The 20,232-nt window shown below is 44.0% G+C and overlaps 1 protein-coding gene across 4 annotated transcripts in view; it reads right to left on the bottom strand.

Moving 5' to 3' along the window:
• The window catches only part of LOC128297004 (TLD domain-containing protein 2), a 63,546-nt gene extending 44,027 nt beyond the window's left edge, over positions 1-19,519 (bottom strand). For all 4 annotated transcript variants that reach the window (XM_053032542.1, XM_053032543.1, XM_053032545.1 and 1 more), the window contains exons 1-2: positions 18,845-19,519; positions 2,960-3,830 (exon numbers count right to left, since the gene is read on the bottom strand). In XM_053032542.1, coding sequence (XP_052888502.1) covers positions 2,960-3,813 — 854 coding nt within the window. In that variant the 5' untranslated portion in view covers positions 3,814-3,830; positions 18,845-19,519. The remainder of the gene's footprint in view (positions 1-2,959; positions 3,831-18,844) is intronic.
• Between the last annotated feature and the right edge of the window lie 713 nt (positions 19,520-20,232).

Genomic DNA, 20,232 nt, shown 5'->3' with positions numbered 1-20,232 from the left:
AGTGATCCCAAATATTGATTTCAGCAGCAGTGGCTGCGTTTGTACCACTTCACTCGAGTCAACCGAACTTACGGGCGCTTATCTGTTCCTGGGGCTGTGGAACGCCACACACACTCATGACGACAAACCCGGGGCGACGATATGCAATCCATCAGTGGAATGAATGCGTCGATTTTTGATGTATTTGTTACACTGGTCGGCATGTTAGTGTTCTGTTTCGCTTTAGCCAAACCGATGGTACACAGCAGCAGCGGGACTGAAGTGTTTCCTCCAGAGCACGTGACACCGACACAGCCCCGATAGTGGATCAAACTCGATGCAAGCGGTTGCTTTAGCCTTTCGACACGGCATAACTGTGCATTACCGCACAGCTAGGAAACTGTTTACCGAAGCAGGCAGACACCCTCGAGTGATCGTTAATCCGCTTTATGAAGGATCAAGTGTTGAACCAACGGATTAACTGGGGAATCGTGGTTTGTTTGTCCTACAAATGCTATCTCTCGCTGCACGGTCCTTTTCGTGAGAGAATCGATGCAAACTAGTTTCGATGCAGCAAGTGTTTTGGTTCGACTTCGTAGCAATTGTTGTGTCGGAAGTGGAATTGGCACGTTGCTGAAGTTGCTCCTTCTTTTAGCAATCAATTTTCGGAACTGGTGTCAATGTACCCCCCCTGGTGATATAACCGCGTACGACAATGCTAACATATGTTACACCGGAAATTATGCGTGATTCATGTCCGTTCCACGTGGCGGTATGTTAAGCGTGGAATGTCTTGCGAGCACTGATTAAAGCAGTTTGGATGGCTGTCCAATCGAACCGAGATAAGTAATGATTTATCGCTGTTTGTTTTTTTTTCCCCCTCCCACCGTTTCGTCCACCCGGTAAAGTAGGTGGCAAAGATGATAAAGATGGCGCGATGATAGGATGGTTATTTAATATCAACAATTCGCACCGGTTGCATGATAAGCAGGTGGGTGGCATATTGGTCCAAATGTTTATGTTGCAAATCATTAAAAATGCCATCACTCATTCAATTGAATGGATGTTGTTTTTCTGGTTCGCAGGCCATTACACGTTAGTTGTGGCCATCATCAGTAGTTGAAGGAATTAATACAATTAAATGCCAGATCTGTTTGTACTGTTTATGCTTTCATGACAAGAAATATTAAGATACAGATGGGACGGTTCCTTAGACTCTAATTCCTTTGCAACAGCCGGAGATTGCTGAAGTACGAATCAGAAGAAACGCTTAAAAGGCCAAGAGTACAGCTCGCAATCTGAAGTGCGCATCACAAGTGCTCGTTTGGCATTATCATCCCCATCAGCTTCCTAATAATCATAAAAAAACCTACCGTAAGGCAGTGTCGACTGGCAGGCCGAATCTTCACGCCGATACACGTCCGCATAGCAGTGATGGGTAAGTAGAGTTTTATTCTAAAGTCAATCGATTCAACCCTGCTTAACGTCAGAATCAAAATGCCGAGCTTGTTAATAGGATATAGATCACGATTTTATGGTATTTCTTTCGTCGTTTGTGCACGACAGCAATAATAAGGTTTGAAATACGTGGCGTATATAATGGGGATGAGTTTGCTGGCAGCGCGTCCCATGACACTAAAGTGCTCATCTTCGTTTGCCGATTTTTTCGCCTAGTTGGGTTCAGCAACTCAGAATGTAGATGGAAGCTAGAAGAAAATTTACATCCACCATTCTGACACCATGGTTCTGCGACGTAACATTCAAATTATTCAATGGATCATCAGACCGACCTGCAATCGACGGTGTTGGTAGGCCGGTGGCATGATGTCACTCATGAAACAAAATGCCTGTCATCAGTCACGTAGACATGCTCCCCCTCCGGGTGGATAGACGGTAGCCTTCACCCGAATGACGGAAAACGGAAGTGAACAAATAGAATCGGTTACGGTCGGTGTCTTACAAACCAAACAGCACGGAAAGAAAAACAGCCTCCGACGAAGATAGATTTCAATTGAGATCAATCAAACGATGCTCCCACCGCTACCGCAAGAATAGAATTAACTTCCCTTTCGGTACAGATCTCCGGAGGATCACTACGTAACTTCTACCGGGTGTCAAAATTGACGCAAAACGTTCCCCTCTTCTGTATTCACCAAATTTAAGAACGACTAGTTATGATCGTAAAGTAACTGATAAGGCATATCGTAACACAACCGCTGCGTTACTACTGTCCATGCCACATCTCTGAATTAAAACTATCGTTGGTTACGGAGCTTAAAAGGCTAGAGACGCGGATGACATAAAATATCACGGCAACGCAATGCAACAATGCAGTTTACGCAACGGAAACTGGGTCAGGGTCAGATCGGCAAGTGCAAGCTCTGGTGACATGTGCACCTACTTCACGCGGGCTGTAAAAGCTAAACATTAGCTTGGAGTGGGTGTAAGCTGTCGTACGGTATGAAATACAATCCCATCACAAAGATAACAACCTTTATGCTATCTAAAGTCAGCATATGTGCGTTATGCTGCTGTGAGAACCGACAGCGATGTTAGAGGGAAGCAGAGTCGTACATCTGGACGTACTTTGTGTCTATTAAATGATGGAGACTGTCGACTACCAGCTAGTGTCTAACAGGTGCTAGGTTAAATGTTAGTGGATAAATATTAGTGTTGTCCGTATGACGCACTGCGAGGGTGAAGTAGTGCACCTTCAACGGGAGTACATTGACCAGGAAGTGTTATTTATGTCTCGATGCGTTTCTATTGTCCATTGTGAAGAATGTAACAAGATACGGAGGCCATCGTAGACACTTTACAAATAAAAACGTGTAACAAACCACCTTACACCATTAGGAAAGATTAACGATCTTGCTATTCTTAATCGTATATAGATCAATCGAAACGAACGTATTGATCTTCAGTTCCTGCGGTGGAAAACACAAAGCCACAGCTGCCCAATCTGGCACTCGATAATCACCTTTGTTTAAGATTATCCGGCACGAAGATGTTCCACCAAGAGTGACGCTTTTCCCGTCCATATTTGCCCGCCGGACCGTACGGTGACGAATCGAGACCGTGCACCGATCCAAAGCTGCTAAAGCTGGCCGAGTCCTGCTGCATGGTGTCACTGCCATCGAGTGACGCCATCATGCCCTTGCGGCGGCGCCGTTCGAGTTTGGTCTGCCAGGAGGATGAGCGCCGGCGCTTCTTGTCGTATCCTAGCGCACTGCCAGCGGCACCGTAGGAGTCCTGCTGCTGATGGTGAGCACCATTCGAACCAGCTTCACCCACCATCACGAACGTGTCCGTGTTGGGTGAATCGTTTTCGATATCTGATTCACCCGTCTTGATGTATTTCTCCGGTATCGTACTGATCGAGTGACCGTTGTGATTGTGGTGGCCGTTACCGGCGCCGGACGCCGACATGGAGGACGATTTGGAGTCTTTGCGACCACCGCCAAGAAAGACGACCGCGATCGAGCTGCGTCGCTTGTTGCTTTTTTCTGCACCATTGGAACTGCGCGATCCACCGCCGAGCAGGGCCAAACCTAGCGAGCTACGCCTCGGGGGCTTTGCGGCGAGTCCATTTTTGATGTTCATGGTGCTGTTGCTGCTGTTACTACTGCTGCCGGTGCTGCCATTGGTGGTGGTACTGCCAGAACTGCCGGTTGTCCGTAGGCTGTGCAGTAACACGCTATCGCTGCACACCGAGGTCGTTGTCGTTGTCGAGAGACTAGATTCTTCGTCCAGTGATACTAACGTCGGAATGGAGCCGGTGCTGTAGTCCTTCCGCGAACGGTACTTGCCCGGCGCGGTCAGTATGCTGGTCATGGCTGATAGTATATGCGCTGAAGCATAGAAGGTGGGAAGATAAGCAAACAAAAAGAACCGATCGAACCGGAACGATGAAACGGTGTGGGTATGGTTATATTACTTGCTGCAAAACGGTAAACCTTCGAACAATCATCGATAAAACTCCTCGAGAAGCAAACGATTGTACTGTGTGTTCCTTAAATTTGTTCTACTCGAACTTCGAATGACGTACGGTGGAGTGTTTCGAAAAGCTAAACTTTGGTTGGCTTCGAAAAACTTGAGAACCAAGCGTTCTGAGCGTGAACCTTGTCAGATTATGTTTGTAACGGTTATTAAAACTCTGCACAAATGGGGAAACCGACATCGCTGTTGGGTGGTCACGTTTGAACGTGAAAAAGGAAGAAGCTCCTTTTGGAACAAGGTCGAAAGCGCGCAGAACATCATCGTCCCAAAGGCCCTCTCCGTTCGATTGTAGTTCGCCTTTGCAGATCGATGTTATTTTTAAAATTACAAAAAAATAATTATTTTACATTCTCTGTACGCTTGATACGCTTTGTACGCTACGTATTTGATGTTGATCGAATGCGTTGCTATGAAACGGATGTTAAATGACTTCATCGGAATGACTATAGATTTCGTAAAGTCTATCATGCCTCTGGCTCGCTGTAAAGCGATATAAAGCCGGACAGTTTTAATCATGGCTTAATGGCTGCAGGTTAGCCAATAATGAGAAAGGAAATTAAGCTGCTGTTTTCACACGTGTAGATAAATATAAAACACACGTAGACAGCTATTTTCATCCTGGGGTCTTATTATTGCAATATACGGACGCTCTTTTTTACACGAGAGGAGCCAGGGGAAAACACTTTTGTTGGTACAGGGAGTATAACAGTGGTATAACAGTTTGCCGCATGAGGTTGTCGGTGTGAATTCATCATCTGAGTTTAATAAAATATGCTCAGCCTTTCAATTTCAGCATCGATTTTCAATTTTTATCAACCGTCAACTGTAGTACGATGATGGGTTTTAGGTTTGAATACATTAGAGAGCAAAAAGGAAAGAGAATATGGCTACATTCATTCGAAAAACGCGAGCTTTCAATGGGGTTTTGTTTTGGGGTCTAGAGATTGGCATTTGGGGTTATAGAGTCAAAAAGAACCCCGTGCATCGAGTGCACCGAGGCAGTGGAAATTATTTCTATGTAAAATACTTGCTTAAACAACAATTCGTTTATGCTATAAATATTTTAATATCTCTAGATAATTCTCCATCTCAATGCAATCTAAGGATTAGTGGTGGCTATCAACATCATGATTTGTTGTAATATAACATTAATAAACGAATTTCTACAATTGATTCCAATACATTTCGATCATTAGCTTTTCATCGAATTATAAACAAACAGTATCCATCCCTTGTTTGTTACACCATGCCCGGGGTCGTCACATTCTGTCTTGTCATAGAGCTGCCATTAAACACATGGCAAATATCTGCCTCAATGCTGTCAAACCATTCCGAGAACTTCAATAATTTTCCCAAATTTTTCCTTTCCAGCCCTCGGCAAACACATATTGGTGTGCGCATATTCGACACAACAGCAGACATGTAGTGGAATTTTGGGCATCTGGCGGCACGTGTAATTGGAAACCACGACTTTTTCCTCCTTTGTGTGCGTTTTGTTTGCCGCATTCCAACCAACATACCCCCCCCGTTGCCAGCATCGAGCATATGCAGCCCTGGTGCTCTTTCCATTCTTTCGCTGTAACAACAATGTTATGAAGCTGATCGCTGTACGTTGACGCTCGAATGCCTCCACCAACCGGCAGGACGGCGCGAGGCGAATGAAAATGAGCAACAGTACAATACAAATCAGTAAATCGATCCAAATCAAATCAAAACATTGTGGTAGATTGCATTTAGCTTCAGGGATGGGAAATTGGAACGGGGTATACATTTAAATTCTATTTGATATTGTGATCTGCACAAGAGTTCTATTGTCGGATGTATCGGGCGGGTAGTGTAATGCGAAGAAGAGGTAGACAATTCATTGGAATTAATTGGTTTAAAAATATAAGTAAACAAATATTTATACGAAATGTATACTAATTAATAAAATGATGCTGTTTTGCTGTTAACGAATAGAGATTAATTAAATTGGATTTGTGAAAAAAGTGTAAAAGTGTACAAATGAAATCCCATAAGGAATGAGACATTTAATTTTTGGCCATAGAGTTGATCATAAAAATTAAAAAAGAACACTCTGCGGTACTTCTGAAATGTTTCTACCACTGTGAAGCAAATTTCTGATCCATGATGGACCATTTCCTCATTAGTAATGATTAAATGACGATCATTTAAAACTATTGCTAGAACTACGCAAAACGAACGCACGTGTTCAATTGGAAAAGCAACAATTCCCTCACTTACGGAGCACCGGAGGTACCGCGATAATTGTACCACGGGTGCACTTATTTCCGTGATCGATCGATGAAGCGATCAGCTATGGAAATGAACGCAATTTATAAATAATACGGAAAACACACCGATCTAAAAAGCAATAGTTTTATTGCAATCGCGCAAACGACGTGCCATTTAATTTCAATTTGAGTTCCACAGTGCACAATGCGTTTGGCTAAACGCCACAGAATGCAGTACCTAAATGCATCATTTGCACGTACCGGCACTACTGTGAGACATTTATAGCTAAAGTGTGTCACAACTTTTGCCATGAAATATTTTTTAACAGTACTATCGTAAGTGAATTGAACAGGAACCCTTTCGGTTCTTTCCGTTATGGTTACGGTGAGTGGATAGAGCAAGAGCCGGTACATAAATGTTCGGTCTCATAACATCGAAGACCGTGCGATGAATTCCATCTAAACTGGTTGTCTCTGGTGGCATGGATTTTAATAAGTAGTTAAAATAAGCCTATTAAACCATTATGTGTCCGACTTTCCGACGATTACTAGGTCGTTAAACCAAAAATCAACGTCAAATTAATTGTAATTGAATGAACATTTATTGGCAATTACGCGTGGTATAGCAACTAGTATTTAATATTTTATTTTAATTTTCTTTTCGCTCGATTTTATTTTCAATCTTTTGGCAATCGGTGAAAAAAAGATTAAACTGATTGATAACGAAAGAAAAAAAAATCAAATTCAAAATGATTATTATTGGCAATTTCACCTCAACTTTAATTTTTACTTCGTAATAGGTACACAATTGTCCAGTTCCGTGTAATGTGAAATACAGTTAATAATGTTGCTTGTTTTTCACACGCAGTTACGCAAAACAGAGTCTCAATTGGATAAAGTTGACATTGACTATCTTAGTTTCAAAGGGGGACATTTAGTTCCCTTTAAATTAGTCTCTTTTTTAGCCTTTTTCAAATAGTTTTATTAAATCATGCAATCAATAAATGAAAAAGCTCCGATTGACGCAATAGAAAAAGCATAGATTTCATTTTGCATGTCGTTGCAAGGCATTGAAATGTACTAACTATAATTAAGCAATGCATTTTTTTTTTCTACTCAAACATCAAAGCTCCGTCACTCATTTGTTGCTTAATGTCTGCATTTTATGCGTTCCATATGTGCATCGAAACGAGTACGAGCAGTAGCAGGCAATGCAATGCAACAAGCCCGGCGAAAACGGCATCCGCCGGGCATCGGGCTATGGTCGCGTTTCACAAAAGCGCATGTTCGATAAATACACGGATGTTTTAGGAAGCTGAAGAACAAGAACGAATTCTATTCACGATCATTGCATCAGCGATACAACTAAACTACACAATCGATGTCGTACATAAACGTTGAACATAAGGAAAAGGAAAATTGTTGGAATGGATGAAAAATCGCATTGAGAGAACACGCACTTTGTTCTCCCCACCGTTTACGGCCGTGCGCGGCAATTCCGATCAAACGCTGTCGGAATAGGAAAGAGAAGCAGTATGCGCTAAACTTCGAAGGCCCACCACCGAAAGCCGTGGGGCGATGTTATGAACGTGTGTGGAAAAAGGAAAATATGAAAATTACGAAATACTGTAAATTGTGTAAGTACTGATTAATCTTAACCCAAGCGGCTGGTGCGCCGACCGGCAGCACACGAAACGCGTGTCGATGATGTGTGGTGGTTACCGTTTCGTCGCTTAAGCCGTTGCATCATTGCACATTGGTGCGCGTTTGTAGCCCGTAGCCCGGGACCACCGGTTGCATTCGGTTTGTCGAAGGGATCGCGGTTAGATCGGTCGTGCGAGGGGTTCGCGAGCGTGGCAATGTAAAGAAAGCAATCAATTCAACAATGGTTCATCGCCAGCCTCATAATGCTCGATCGTACACACTAGGGTCCGGGCGTTAGGACACCGGACTCCGATGATAGTGGTTTGGCTGGCCACAAAAGACTAATGGATCGGCTTCGTAAGATATATGGCAATCATTAGGAGGCCGCTACACAAGGGACACAAGGGCACGCTTGACGATCCCGATGTCCAATACGATCGATGATTTGCAGTAAAGTTCGTATGCAGAAAGTCTTGGAAACAGTAATGTTGTCTTACTCGCGTAAGCTTTGAATATTGGGGCCAGTTATGGCTCAATGGCGGTTCAGATAGATTGGATTTGTTGTTACATAATGATGGCTCTTTTAAGGATAATTTTCCCTCGACCTTCCAGTCACAAAGGAAAGGATGTACAATTACAATTAAGCATTTGTTATTATTTTATTTACCTTGCCTTGCCCCCCGATCAACGATCAACGAAGCGAAGATGCTAATTTAGCCATATCGTGAAATAACAGTACGAAAGAGAATAATTAGAGCTTTTAAGGAGGCAGCCCCGGCTCATTTTGTCACTGAATTTATGATTCAAAATACATCCCCGTTGGGCAAGGACATATTCTACCCCGGCAGTGCTAAATTAGACGCAACAGCGCAGCTACTTGGCTGGTGATAATCATATCCCCCCGGAGGTAGTTGATAGAGCAGTCACGTTTAATTGGTAAATGCCACCAATTAGAACACAAGCATGCCCACGGAAAGACGCATTTTTTCACGAAGCTTTCCTCCGCTGCGCTGCGCTTGCGGTGTAAAAATCGGTCCCGCTTTGTTCGGACCCACACCGAATGGGCGCGGACCGCGACTCGGGTGTAATGAAGAATAAAAATAAAATAAAAAATAACGCTGATTACACTATCCGGCACAAAATGACAGTTCGGGCAATCGGCAAGTTACTTGCCGGCCACCAGACTTTGCAGTGCGCGTCTCGTGACATCGACACATGCAAAGGGGGACAAAACCCGACCGTGGCACGGGGCTCGTGGCGGTGGTCCCTTCATTTCCGTTCCACTTTCGTCGTAACCTTCGGCATAACCCTTCCAAGGATGTTGCAACCGGTCAAAGCCGGCTGGTGTCGAACGGTGCTGAGGCACAACATTTCGGCATGCTCGGGTCTGTATGTACTGCCCTGGAAGGTTCGATATCTTTATCGACCGCCGACAGCCGACCACTGTCGCCACCACCGGACTCTGACGTGGCATTAAATTGACAAAAAAAAACAAATAGTTGACCGATTTATCTCAACCTGCCTTGAAGTGTTTTTGTTTCCACATGCGTGGTTGCGTGTGATATTTTGTTCAGAAGGAACGGCTAGACAGTTTGTGACAGCATAATTGGGTAATTTAAGCGGATTTTAGGTGTATGTACGTACACGATGTAATAATCAGTACAGGATATATAACACATTACTCCATATGTGTAGATCGAAATGAACTCTGGCTTATACGTTGAAGGTAGGCGTAGGTCGAATCTCATTTAGCACAGTAAAAAGCACTGATCGCTATCCGTTCATTATGTTAAGCCACTATACAGGCAGGTATCATCTTGAAGGTCGTTAAGCCAGAAGAACACAAAGAATACATTAATATATTGAAGGTGTTGCAAATTCGGATTTTATAAGTAGATTTTTAACAGCCTCGTTATAATTAGAGACGATCAAAATTTATTACTCTTCTTTTCTGGATTGCAACAGGAATAGGGCGCGATCCTCGGAATGTAGCCCTCTCAAGGCAATGCCTTGCTGGTGGCGCCCTCTCCCGTCATTTATTTTAAGCTCCGATCCTCCAGATGAGCATGTTGTGTCAAAAACTTTGACAGAAGGGGATAGTATAATCTGTCAAAAAATGTTTGTATGCTTTCAAAATTCTTTAGAGTGCCCTTTTTACATTAAACTTTCACGTAGTAGATAAGACACTCCATTCCAAAATTATGAAAAGTAAAGCAGTCTCGGAGAGAGGGCTTAAAACTTCAAACGTGAGTATCTCGAAAGTATGTTGCCGAGCATCATCCCTGAAAGACAGCTCGTCCGAATCAAATCCGCTTTAAATTCTTCATATTTTATACTGCTCTCGCACGCAACCTTTATCTTTAAAACTAAATATCTCTTCTCCGTGCAAGATTTTTTATCAATTATATTTTGTTAATTTTCCATTTGAAGACCATTTTCCATATTATTTTTTCCATGAATCAAGCAGAGTTTCTTCACTGCCGGTGTTGCTGCCGAAGCAGTTGTCTTACATAGGCTTTTTTAAGCTCAGTAAATCGCGTTCCATTTTTAAATTCCACTTAATATTTTATATTAATCATTTAAATCACTTTTTTACAGATCGCCAGAGAGAATATACACCTATTACCCTTATTGCCAAAACAATCAAAATTATTTTTCCAACAGTTAACAATTCTTGCAACGATCATCAATTATTCGGCAGCATTACGTGGTGACACTTTCCCTTTCTAACAAACACCGGTACCTTCCTACCTGCACCACACGCACGTCTTTAAGCAAGCGAATTTAGAGGAAAAGTTATCACTTTTCACTGTCACAACGGTTTGGGTTTTCGCTTTTGCATTTTCATTCCCACTGCCGGCGTCTACCACCAGCTCAATGAGTGGCTCAAAAGAGCCGGGGTGTTGTTTTTCGGGCACGATTTCATCATATTTTACTTCGATTCTCGTACCGTGCAGTGGTAGCGATAGGTGCATTTGTTCTCTACTGGTGCATCGTGTTTGGCCACGGGCCAGAAATGGTTAAAGCACGGGACGATCCTTAGGCGACCCCCCGGCGGACCGGTGGTTACGTGCGAACAGGGCAAACTGGCGCGGCGGGTATTGCAGGCAGGGTGCATTCACACCACGCTACATTCGCGATGTGCATCGGTAAGTGTATTTTTAGTCAGCAAGCCAAACAAGATACATAGGCGAACAGGTGAACCTGTGCTTGCCGTGCACGGCGACACACGATCGTGAAAGTAAACGTGATGCGCATAGTGTAGGGAACGGTTTGGGGTTTCGATGCTTTCACACCACGGCTGTGGGGGAGTAATTGCGCCGTCCTTTGATGCACCACCCGATGTGTACGTTTCGTACGGAGAACGTTGAACACGGCATAATGGTTCGAATATTCGCCGTTCGCTTCTTGTGATTGGAAGCGCGGCAAAGTGCCGCTTTTATGGAGCATAATAAAATGTAGCATATCAGCTGCTTTCAAGCTGATATCTGAAGTCATTTGTTCGTTTAACGTTGGAATCTAGCTGATTGTGAACATAAATGGCTGCATACAAATTTAGAAGATTTCGGTAAATCTTCTGGTCTGAGTCACTCGCAAAGCCGCCCATGTGAAGTTAATTTTGCACATCTTCACGCCACGTGTGCTGCTGCTTACCAGCCGATCCACGTGCGGTAATAAAAAGTTGCTATCATTTTAATTGCATACAATTTTATATCCTTATCCAATAAACTCGGGCTCTCCGGAGTGTATAACGAGCGGTGTAAAATTCGTATCTACGGATGACGCGATGCATGTTTTGATTTTAAAGCACAATAAAACCCTTACGGAAGGGGAGCACACTTTAACCGACATTTCAAACAAATGTCTTCCTCTCAAAATACAAAGCACACGGCAAAAGGTCAAAACATTGCAGATCAAGAGAGAAATAACAAATTAAATATAAAGCACCACTCCGTGAAAGACACAGACTGCAGAGATATTCTATTCCAGTTTCGATTAGACAACCGTGTAAGCTGCTAGCCTTCGCTTCACTTTATGCCAGTGCCGTTTTCGGTGGCCCGAACCATTAACGTGCCGGACCGGCTTCTTCTTGCGATTAGTTCTTGAGCACTGACTGGCACTCTTCTGACTGACTTTGGAATGGTGGGATTATTTCCACTCTAAGATACATCATACACGCAAGCAAAATAAATAGCTTCACATGTGTCTTTTTGCAAGCTCAAGGTGAGATCACAGCAGATTTCTGAAGGTTGATCGTTTGCAGAAGGTTGCGCGAACAACGGGGACGTCGTAAAGAACTGGAATGCGCTATAGGTGTTAAAGTTGATTTATTGGATTGTGTTTGTTCCAAAACAAAACAAACAAACTGTTAGTTTCTTTTTTACATTGCTGACCATCCATCTAGTCCGCACGTTTGTGGACGATTAACTTTAGAAGCTTTCTAAGAACGTATGAATAAAGCGTGCCATGCTCGCGAAGCGAATGGCAACGCAAAATGCGCCACGAGGCACGTTTTGACTTTAATTACCACATCCAACCACCGCCATAATCGAGGACATCCCACGTGGGAGCGAACGATCGTAGGGCCTTGCACTTGCGTGACAGAGTGATGAAAAGTTCTACAATACCAACAACTCGTCATATCGCGTCGCGGTCTCGGCTGAGCAAAGGAGCAATAGGTGTGTTGCCGTTCGCGTCATAGCATCATCATTCAATCCACTTGTGTCGATATTTTCTTTTATTCCCAGAGTCCAAATTTATTTTTTTTTGTTACGTTACAACGGCCAGTGTCGTGTGATACGGCACACTGTGGCAACTCGCAAGATGACGAAGGAAATATTGTTGTTCGGAACGGTTCCAAATCTTACGGGTTTTGGAAATCTGAACACATCGAGAGCGAACAAACAGGATGAGCTCATCCGGCACTAATTAAACGAACGGGCCCCCCGAGAACGAGAACGTAAACAGTTTTTAATGCTGTCATCAGTCCGTAGCCTCCTTGATGTTCAAATAGCAACGCGAGACGGACGGCGCGCGGTGGGTGTTATTCTTCAAGCTGTTGAATCAACAAAAATATTTGTTAGTTCCTGTACAGCGTAGTAGAAATGAGTGCAATTTTGCGATTGAGTTTGCTAGTGAGGGAAGGAGAAAAATAATTTTTAATACTTCCATTTAAAAAAATAATTACCGATCTTCAAAGAATTTCTTGCTCTGTACGCTTACAGCAAAGTATATATACAATCACAAAATAAAAAAAAACTCACATGGACAGGCGTATTTGGACCTGCACCCAGATACCTCTCCCTGTTTGTGATTTTAATTGTGCTCAATGTTTACCCTTTTCGCCGTAAAGTAGTACCGAGATACCGGTTTTCTTTCGTTCTGTTAATGTACGCGTGCTCGTACCACCTCAGGCACGCTAGAATGAATTTCGCTCATGTGTGAGAATGCGTGCGCTGTTCTGGCGTTGGACCTAGAACAACGGCCAAAGGTAAGCGCTGCCGAGTGCCACCAAGGTCAACCTCTTGTCAGCGTGCAACTGCAATCGCGGGACTTAGGAGGTAGCGCCGGTTGCTGGTTGAGGTTGGCGTTAGCTGCAAAGGTGGTTAAGGTATCAACAACGCAACGCTCCACACTACCATTAGGTAGTATTAGTTAGCCGTGATATCATTACGGTTGCATCGGTTCCGTCTGCACCCAGCTGGTGGTCAATAGCAACGACATTCCACTGTCACTTAGGGGTGTAACACCTCCGTTGATGCATATGCACACTTTGTAAAGAATCATACACATTTTATTAAAAACACACTTTTAAAGTACTTGGTTTGTATAAAAATTATCTTTTCACCTCGTGCAACCTCAGGAGCTTTAGGCAGCATTTATTGCTTTCTTAGACTATATTTACTCATAGCCGATTAGTCAGCCCCGTGTTTGGAGGATTGCTCCAGATGGGATTTTGGAGCGCTCCTGTCGTGTGAAGACAGAAACCCCCCATTAATACATAAATAAATAAGCAAATAACTATTCTTAACTAGGAGCTGTCTAAAGACTCAATGACAGCCGAGTGAGCATTAAAAAAACATATCCGGACCAGTCAGAAATAGCAGATCGAAGGCATCTGCTCAAGAATACTCAGAGTGACTACTTGATCAGATATTATCTCCGAGTATTTCATTAATTCAAATAAGGAACCAAGATGACATCTCAATTGACAACCAATTTTTAATCAAAGGTACACATGCAAGCGGTGCAAGCAATCTAGGGTTATGCGCTTTCGTACAACCGCTAATCGGAGGTGTCATTGATGGACATGACGGTGAGTAACCGCAATGTGAAACCACCGCCGTTGGAACAAAATTTAAACCTCCCCCGTCAATGGTTTGTGAGGTCCGGTGGTTTATTGGTGTTTCCAGGATCCTGCGATAGGGTAAACAGGGAGAAGTGATTATTTTCGCACCTGACATTGAGGTTAACTGTGGTGGCTATATCGAGCGAGCCCCGGAGAGGTCATGTAACGGTTGCAGATTGACGATCGTCCGGCGCAAAGTGGAATGTGCAGCGAACAGTTTCTTAAGAACCGGCTGCGTTTTACTTTTATGCTTACAATATCCGTGAGAATGCACTTTAAAACCATAGTTTACGACTGGTAGCTTGCCGACTGTCGTGCGGCCCCCATGCAAGTGCACCGCTTATGACCGATCGCTCGAAAAAGGGATTGTGAAGGTTCGGGCAGTGGTGAGGCGAAGTTTTTACTGCTTACGGGCTAGTAAAAATCTGTCTCTCCTTTATTATGTTTGCCTTTGCGTGGGAACCACGCACTATTTACAATCCCATTACGATCGAAGCGAAAAATCAATCATCCGGCTTGTGCCGAAGCCGAATATAGCCAGACAAAAGTAAATAAAGTCGGACATCCGAGTACTACATGTGAAAAAGAGTAAAATAGTTTTATTTGAATGGATTTTTTAAACATACATTAAAGACAGAAAAATAGCTGTGTTATATTGCATAGTACCATTGCACTTCACTTGCACTTCATTTTTTTACGTCAGTGCACTTTAAGAAGCCAGCTATTTTGCCTCTTCGGTGCTTTTACACATCACTTCCATTAACCAGATAGCTTTTTACGTTCGCTCGACAAAAGGTAAAGGATGAACGGAATACAAAACCAAATGTCTTCAATCGATCTTAAATAAGCTGCTTAACCTCGGATGAAGACGTTGTTGTCCTTTCGCTTTCGATTGCGCTTGCGATCGTCTTCTCGTCATACCGTCGTCATCATTGAGTGCAAACACGCCGCACTCGCGCACTTACCCCGGGGGCCGCTTTGTTTCGTGGCACAAGTGCAAATGAGTGTGATATTTTCATTCGGCTAGCGCTGACTTTTTCGCGTCTTGCAAGCAATCTTGGAGGCCGGTGTCCGCTGGACTCAGGAAGCGATAATTAACGCTAACCGGTGCTAATTAGTGGCCGGTGGTAACATTTCAGTTTCATCCACCGCCGCCGGCACCACGGATCAGTGGCTCCGTGGCGTACGCACACTGCCAGCATGAATGCAAGCAGTCGATGTCACTAGCCGAAGCCACATTGCTTCACGCAATACGCAAACGATTGTGCACCCTGTGTAACACCCCCAGCCGATGGTGATTTCATTTACTTTTTTATTTGCTATTATTCGCTCGTCAAAGGTACTAGAACGTGAACGGGGGGAGCAATTCCGGTCAGGGTGCAATGGAATCGAACTATTTGAAGGTTGCGCGTGGCGCACTTTACAAAAAAGGGGTCAGGAAGGGGCATATTTCACGCGTGCAAATCCTCACACATCGTTCATGTACAGGGCGAGTGAAAACGAAAGGGGTATGGAAAAGGGAAGCATCATTATGGACATTAGAAGGAGGGCCAATTTGTTGCGTTTAAGTGACGCATCGTGTCCGAGAGACCGGTAAGTATGGTTGTGCTGAGGAGAACAAGCTCGAAACAAAAGGTGAACAAGCTCGACGACGTGTAAGGATGCTAATTTACGCTCCTAGTGTGAAGTAGATCATCTCCTTGCCCCCGGGGTGGAATCGAGGCAGGTTCCAGAGCAATTGTAAAGTACGAAGCGAGAGAGGAAAACAAAACTTTGAAGACATCGCTTAAAATATGCTAATTTAAGGGAATCACCTTTCCCGGGTATTTGGTTCTACCTGTTTTGGGGGATTTTCATTGACGCAAATGTTGGAACGTAGTTCACGCATTTCTACTATTTCAAAAACGAATCTAAAATATCATTGGATAAACTGTGGTCGGGCCCCATTATTGACATAAAATACTTGAATTTTTAGTGGTTCAATGTGAGATCATTTTAAACTGTCAAACCTTTAGAACTTTATATCAATTTGTTGTTGCACAAACTCAAACATCATCTCGGTATTCAGTTGCAAGCTTAACACTTCCTGCTGACGGTGACAAAGCGAATGGAATGTTGAAACCAGTTCCCGCCATTCAACAGCCGCGCTCGTGGGTGATGTGTCCACCTTAACGATGATCTCGAAAAGAAACCAGTCCTTCAGTCGGGCGTCTCCATTCAAACCACAAATCCTAATCTATCGTTTTGAAATCGAAAAGTAAATATATCACCTCTCGGTCACTTCCACACCATTCCATGCTTCTATAGTGAAGAAAAAGCACCGTTTTGCTACTGAGCATTTTCTAGCGATCAGTAGCACCATTGCAATCGTACGCACCGGCGCACTGGTGTGATATAAGGACTGTGGCCTTCAGCGTAGTGGCGACGTATCTGGTTTGAAGGCATCGATTGCATCCTTACGGCGTCTAAACGGCGCAATACAAAGTTTACCGCCGTGCTCAGCTGACGCGTCGTGCTGGAAAATGGCGGACAAATAAACACTCACACCAGTGTGGCTGGCTCGGACGTCAACGGGTGGCCAACTTCACTCCAGAATACTAATGCAACAAGCAGGTGGGGTAAAGATATGTCTTCAGAGACACGAGATGAGAAATGTATTTCGGCAAAATATGTTTCCAAAGTGCTGCCTAATTGCTAATATTGGCATTATTAAAAAGTGAGCACCGTTCCACGCTTTTACTCGACCGTACCTGTTTGAGGATTTACTTTTATTTGCTTCGCGCATAAATATCATAATCTTGTAACTTATGAAAGGTGCCAAATTACACATAATTTTGTATTATATCTCGCCTCGAATTATTGATAACCGTGTAAGATGTTGGTACTCAGCTCAAGAATGTACCAATACTAGCACAACTTCCTACGGGCTTCAGCCAAAAAGTAAACTTCGTAGCTCCACGTGCTCTTGCGTAGCATCAAAAGCTTACGCACCACGTTCCACAGGCGCACGCTACTCGAGAGATCAGATTTTTTTTTTCGTCTTAGCTTTACCTCCCATCAGAAACCGAAAAAAAGAAGTTGCCACGACAGGTTTATGCGGGGCCTGACCACTTGGGCACTCTCGAGACCGAGAAGGTTACCAATTCGACGAGCCGGTCGGTCGGGTTAGTTGAATCATACGTATGTATGCAGCAGCCCCTGCAGCGAAGTAAACAGGAAAGAGGAAAAAAATCAACAATCCGAATCGCTATACAAAACCTGCAACCGATCGCACAAACACAGCCCAAGCGTGCGCGGGCAAAGTCGCGATCGGTCGCGAGTAAAGCAAATATGACAGCAGCGTCCAAGTGCGAAGAGTGCGGACGGGATTGGCGGAGTAACTGCCGGGACGGTTGTAAAACCAGATTTGAAATGTGTCCAGCCGTAAGCCAACGCTGCTGCTGGGTGTGCTGCGGGACCGGTGTCGGCTAACGGCTTCCGAGCCATGGCTGCATGTGCTCTATTGGGCAAGGGAGGAGATGATGCCGGCAGTGAGTTCAAATTTTGGAGCGGACAAGATTTTTAGCTGCTTGGCACATGGAGCGTCAAAAACAGATCATTAAAATGATATTGAATGATCGCGGAACTAGTGGGTACAGTTCCTGTCCATTCACTGCTCCTGTGGTGTATTGTTTACCAAACTCTTCAGCACAGGTATCAAGAACTCGTTTGCGCTGGTTACTTTGGTTTCTGCACTGTTTAGACGACATGAAGAATTCGATCATTTTCCGGTCCCGCATTTAGCGCAAATTAGTGCTAATGAGTTCACTTTCGAACCATCAACGTACAACCACTTCGTCCAACATGTGTATCCGTCTAGACGTCACAGCGGAAGCGACCCAACTAAACGAGACTTTCTTCGGGCAGATCATCATCACAGTCCAAAAATGGAACGGGATGGTCGGACGGACAGCAGAAAGAAAAACCGGTCATGATTATTAACGGTCATGGTGCACAGCCATCACCCGGTCGGATTATTCGGCCGGTGTACTGGAGGTACTTCTAACAATTGTGAGGTCACTTTGTTCCGCATCCCTTCCGTGATGTGGCAGTGGCGCACATCTCGGGACCAGAGTCTCGTGCCGCACGAAAACAGAAAGGCAACAGCCAGCAACCAGACCCCATTTGTCCTGGCCATTCACCGTTTCACCATCGAGCGCATGGCACTAGGAGTCATGGTGTGTGCAGTGTGGTTAGCAGGCGATACACGGGACACACTGCAATGGTTAGCTTTCTCAGTGGGTTTGATCGTAGCAGCAACATCACAACCGATCAGATGTTTTCCGCGCATGTCGTGGTGAGTGAACAGCTGGAATGTGTCCAATGTAGAATAATGTGCTTGCTTTGCACAAGTGTCAAACGCCCTGTGGCTACAGCATTTCGGAACTCCAAATAGTTCACTTCAGGCAAAACATTCTTTTGGGGTTTCGAAGTTTCACTCCCCAACATAAAACAACAAAAAATACCTCGATCAGAATTTACCAAACATCTTCTTCACAAATTGCATTCGAAATCGTAACAGTACAATCGTTTGCCGCACTTAATGTGCTACAGGAACTTTATCGATGGTTGCAAAAAATAAAAAACTCATATAACTTACTTCAGTACAGCAAAAACAAACGAAAAGCTCTTGCTTTAGAACAGTCGAAACTAGGTAATGAAAATTTCACAAAATCACGACGTATTTAAAAGTGCATCAACTAATGCACCCTCTTCTGCAATTTTGAGGTGTTATGGCACACTGAAACAGCAAACGTTAGTCAGGTCGCGTTGAATGTTATCCACATTTGCACCGGGTCGGTCGATCTTCAATCGTCGGATGCTGGATGTGTAAGTTTGCTTCGCAACTGATGATCTTTTACGCTTCGTTCGTTGATGTATAGGTATGTTCTGATCTGCTTCCTAATCCTCTACAATAGATGGGCAGCAATTGTCAGAAATGGCGATTCGGGGAAGATTATTTTTAGTAACTTTTGCTCGCGTACGGATTCGTGAGCTGGGTTTCGTGGCACATGTAACTTGTGGCGAATTCAAAGGTTCGATTTTCAACTTCAGAACTGCCCGATTATTGCCGAAGAGCCCACGCAAGATTCTTGGTTTGCACTTTATAATGCGAGCTTATCTATCGCTTCCTCGCGCGAGGCACTCGGACTCACGTACACAAAAACACTCGATAGGTCATGAAGGTGTCGGGACACACTTCAGCGGATGCACAACATTGAACTACCAAACAGGACACACTGAACGCATGTGGGAGCCGCACTCACACGCACTCTTACACGCACCCTTATACGCACTACACTATGGCAGAGCACCACAAATGAAGGAGGCAGGATTCGTGGTGGTTGGATTTGATACTTTTGCTTTCAAATTTTGCAGTCACATCGCACTGGAACACTATTTATTCTGCTTAGCTATTTGGACAGCGAAATTGAAGAAATTATTTTCACTAGACTAGATCTTTTGAGTTTAGCAGGTTGCGGATCTAAGAATCTTCAAACTACTTGTGTATTGGTGAGGATCCTCTTACGGACTTGGCACACCACTAACGGTTTGAGATAATTCAGAACCTCGCTGCTTATTTCTGACATTTGATAAAAGATATACTTGTATAGAAAAGTTAAAAACCGAAGGATATCATACGCACTATACTATTCCGCTCCAACTGGGAGTGAACTGTGGGGTGAGATAATGTTTTTTTTTTTAGCTTTCAACACACAAAACATCCCTAACTCCGGAGCACATTGCGTGTCCACAATGTGCGTTTTAAAGCAACCGGTAAATCGTCACCTGTGCGTACGTGTTGTTATCTCGGCTTTGGCACAAAGGGGAAAACGACGAAACAAAAACCAGACATCAATGTCGATCACCAGCCCCAACGGCATTACCCTGCTACGAAAGCACGGCTACGACCAGACAGAGAAAGAGGAGCAATCGTCTAACTTTCACTTGCAAAAAGAGCGTTACCGAGGGTGTGTATATATATAT

The sequence above is a fragment of the Anopheles moucheti genome, chromosome 2, assembly GCF_943734755.1.
Source record: "Anopheles moucheti chromosome 2, idAnoMoucSN_F20_07, whole genome shotgun sequence".
Lineage (NCBI taxonomy): Eukaryota > Metazoa > Arthropoda > Insecta > Diptera > Culicidae > Anopheles > Anopheles moucheti.
The sequence above is the reverse complement of the archived record's forward strand: the minus strand, read 5'-3'. Positions and strand labels throughout refer to the sequence as shown.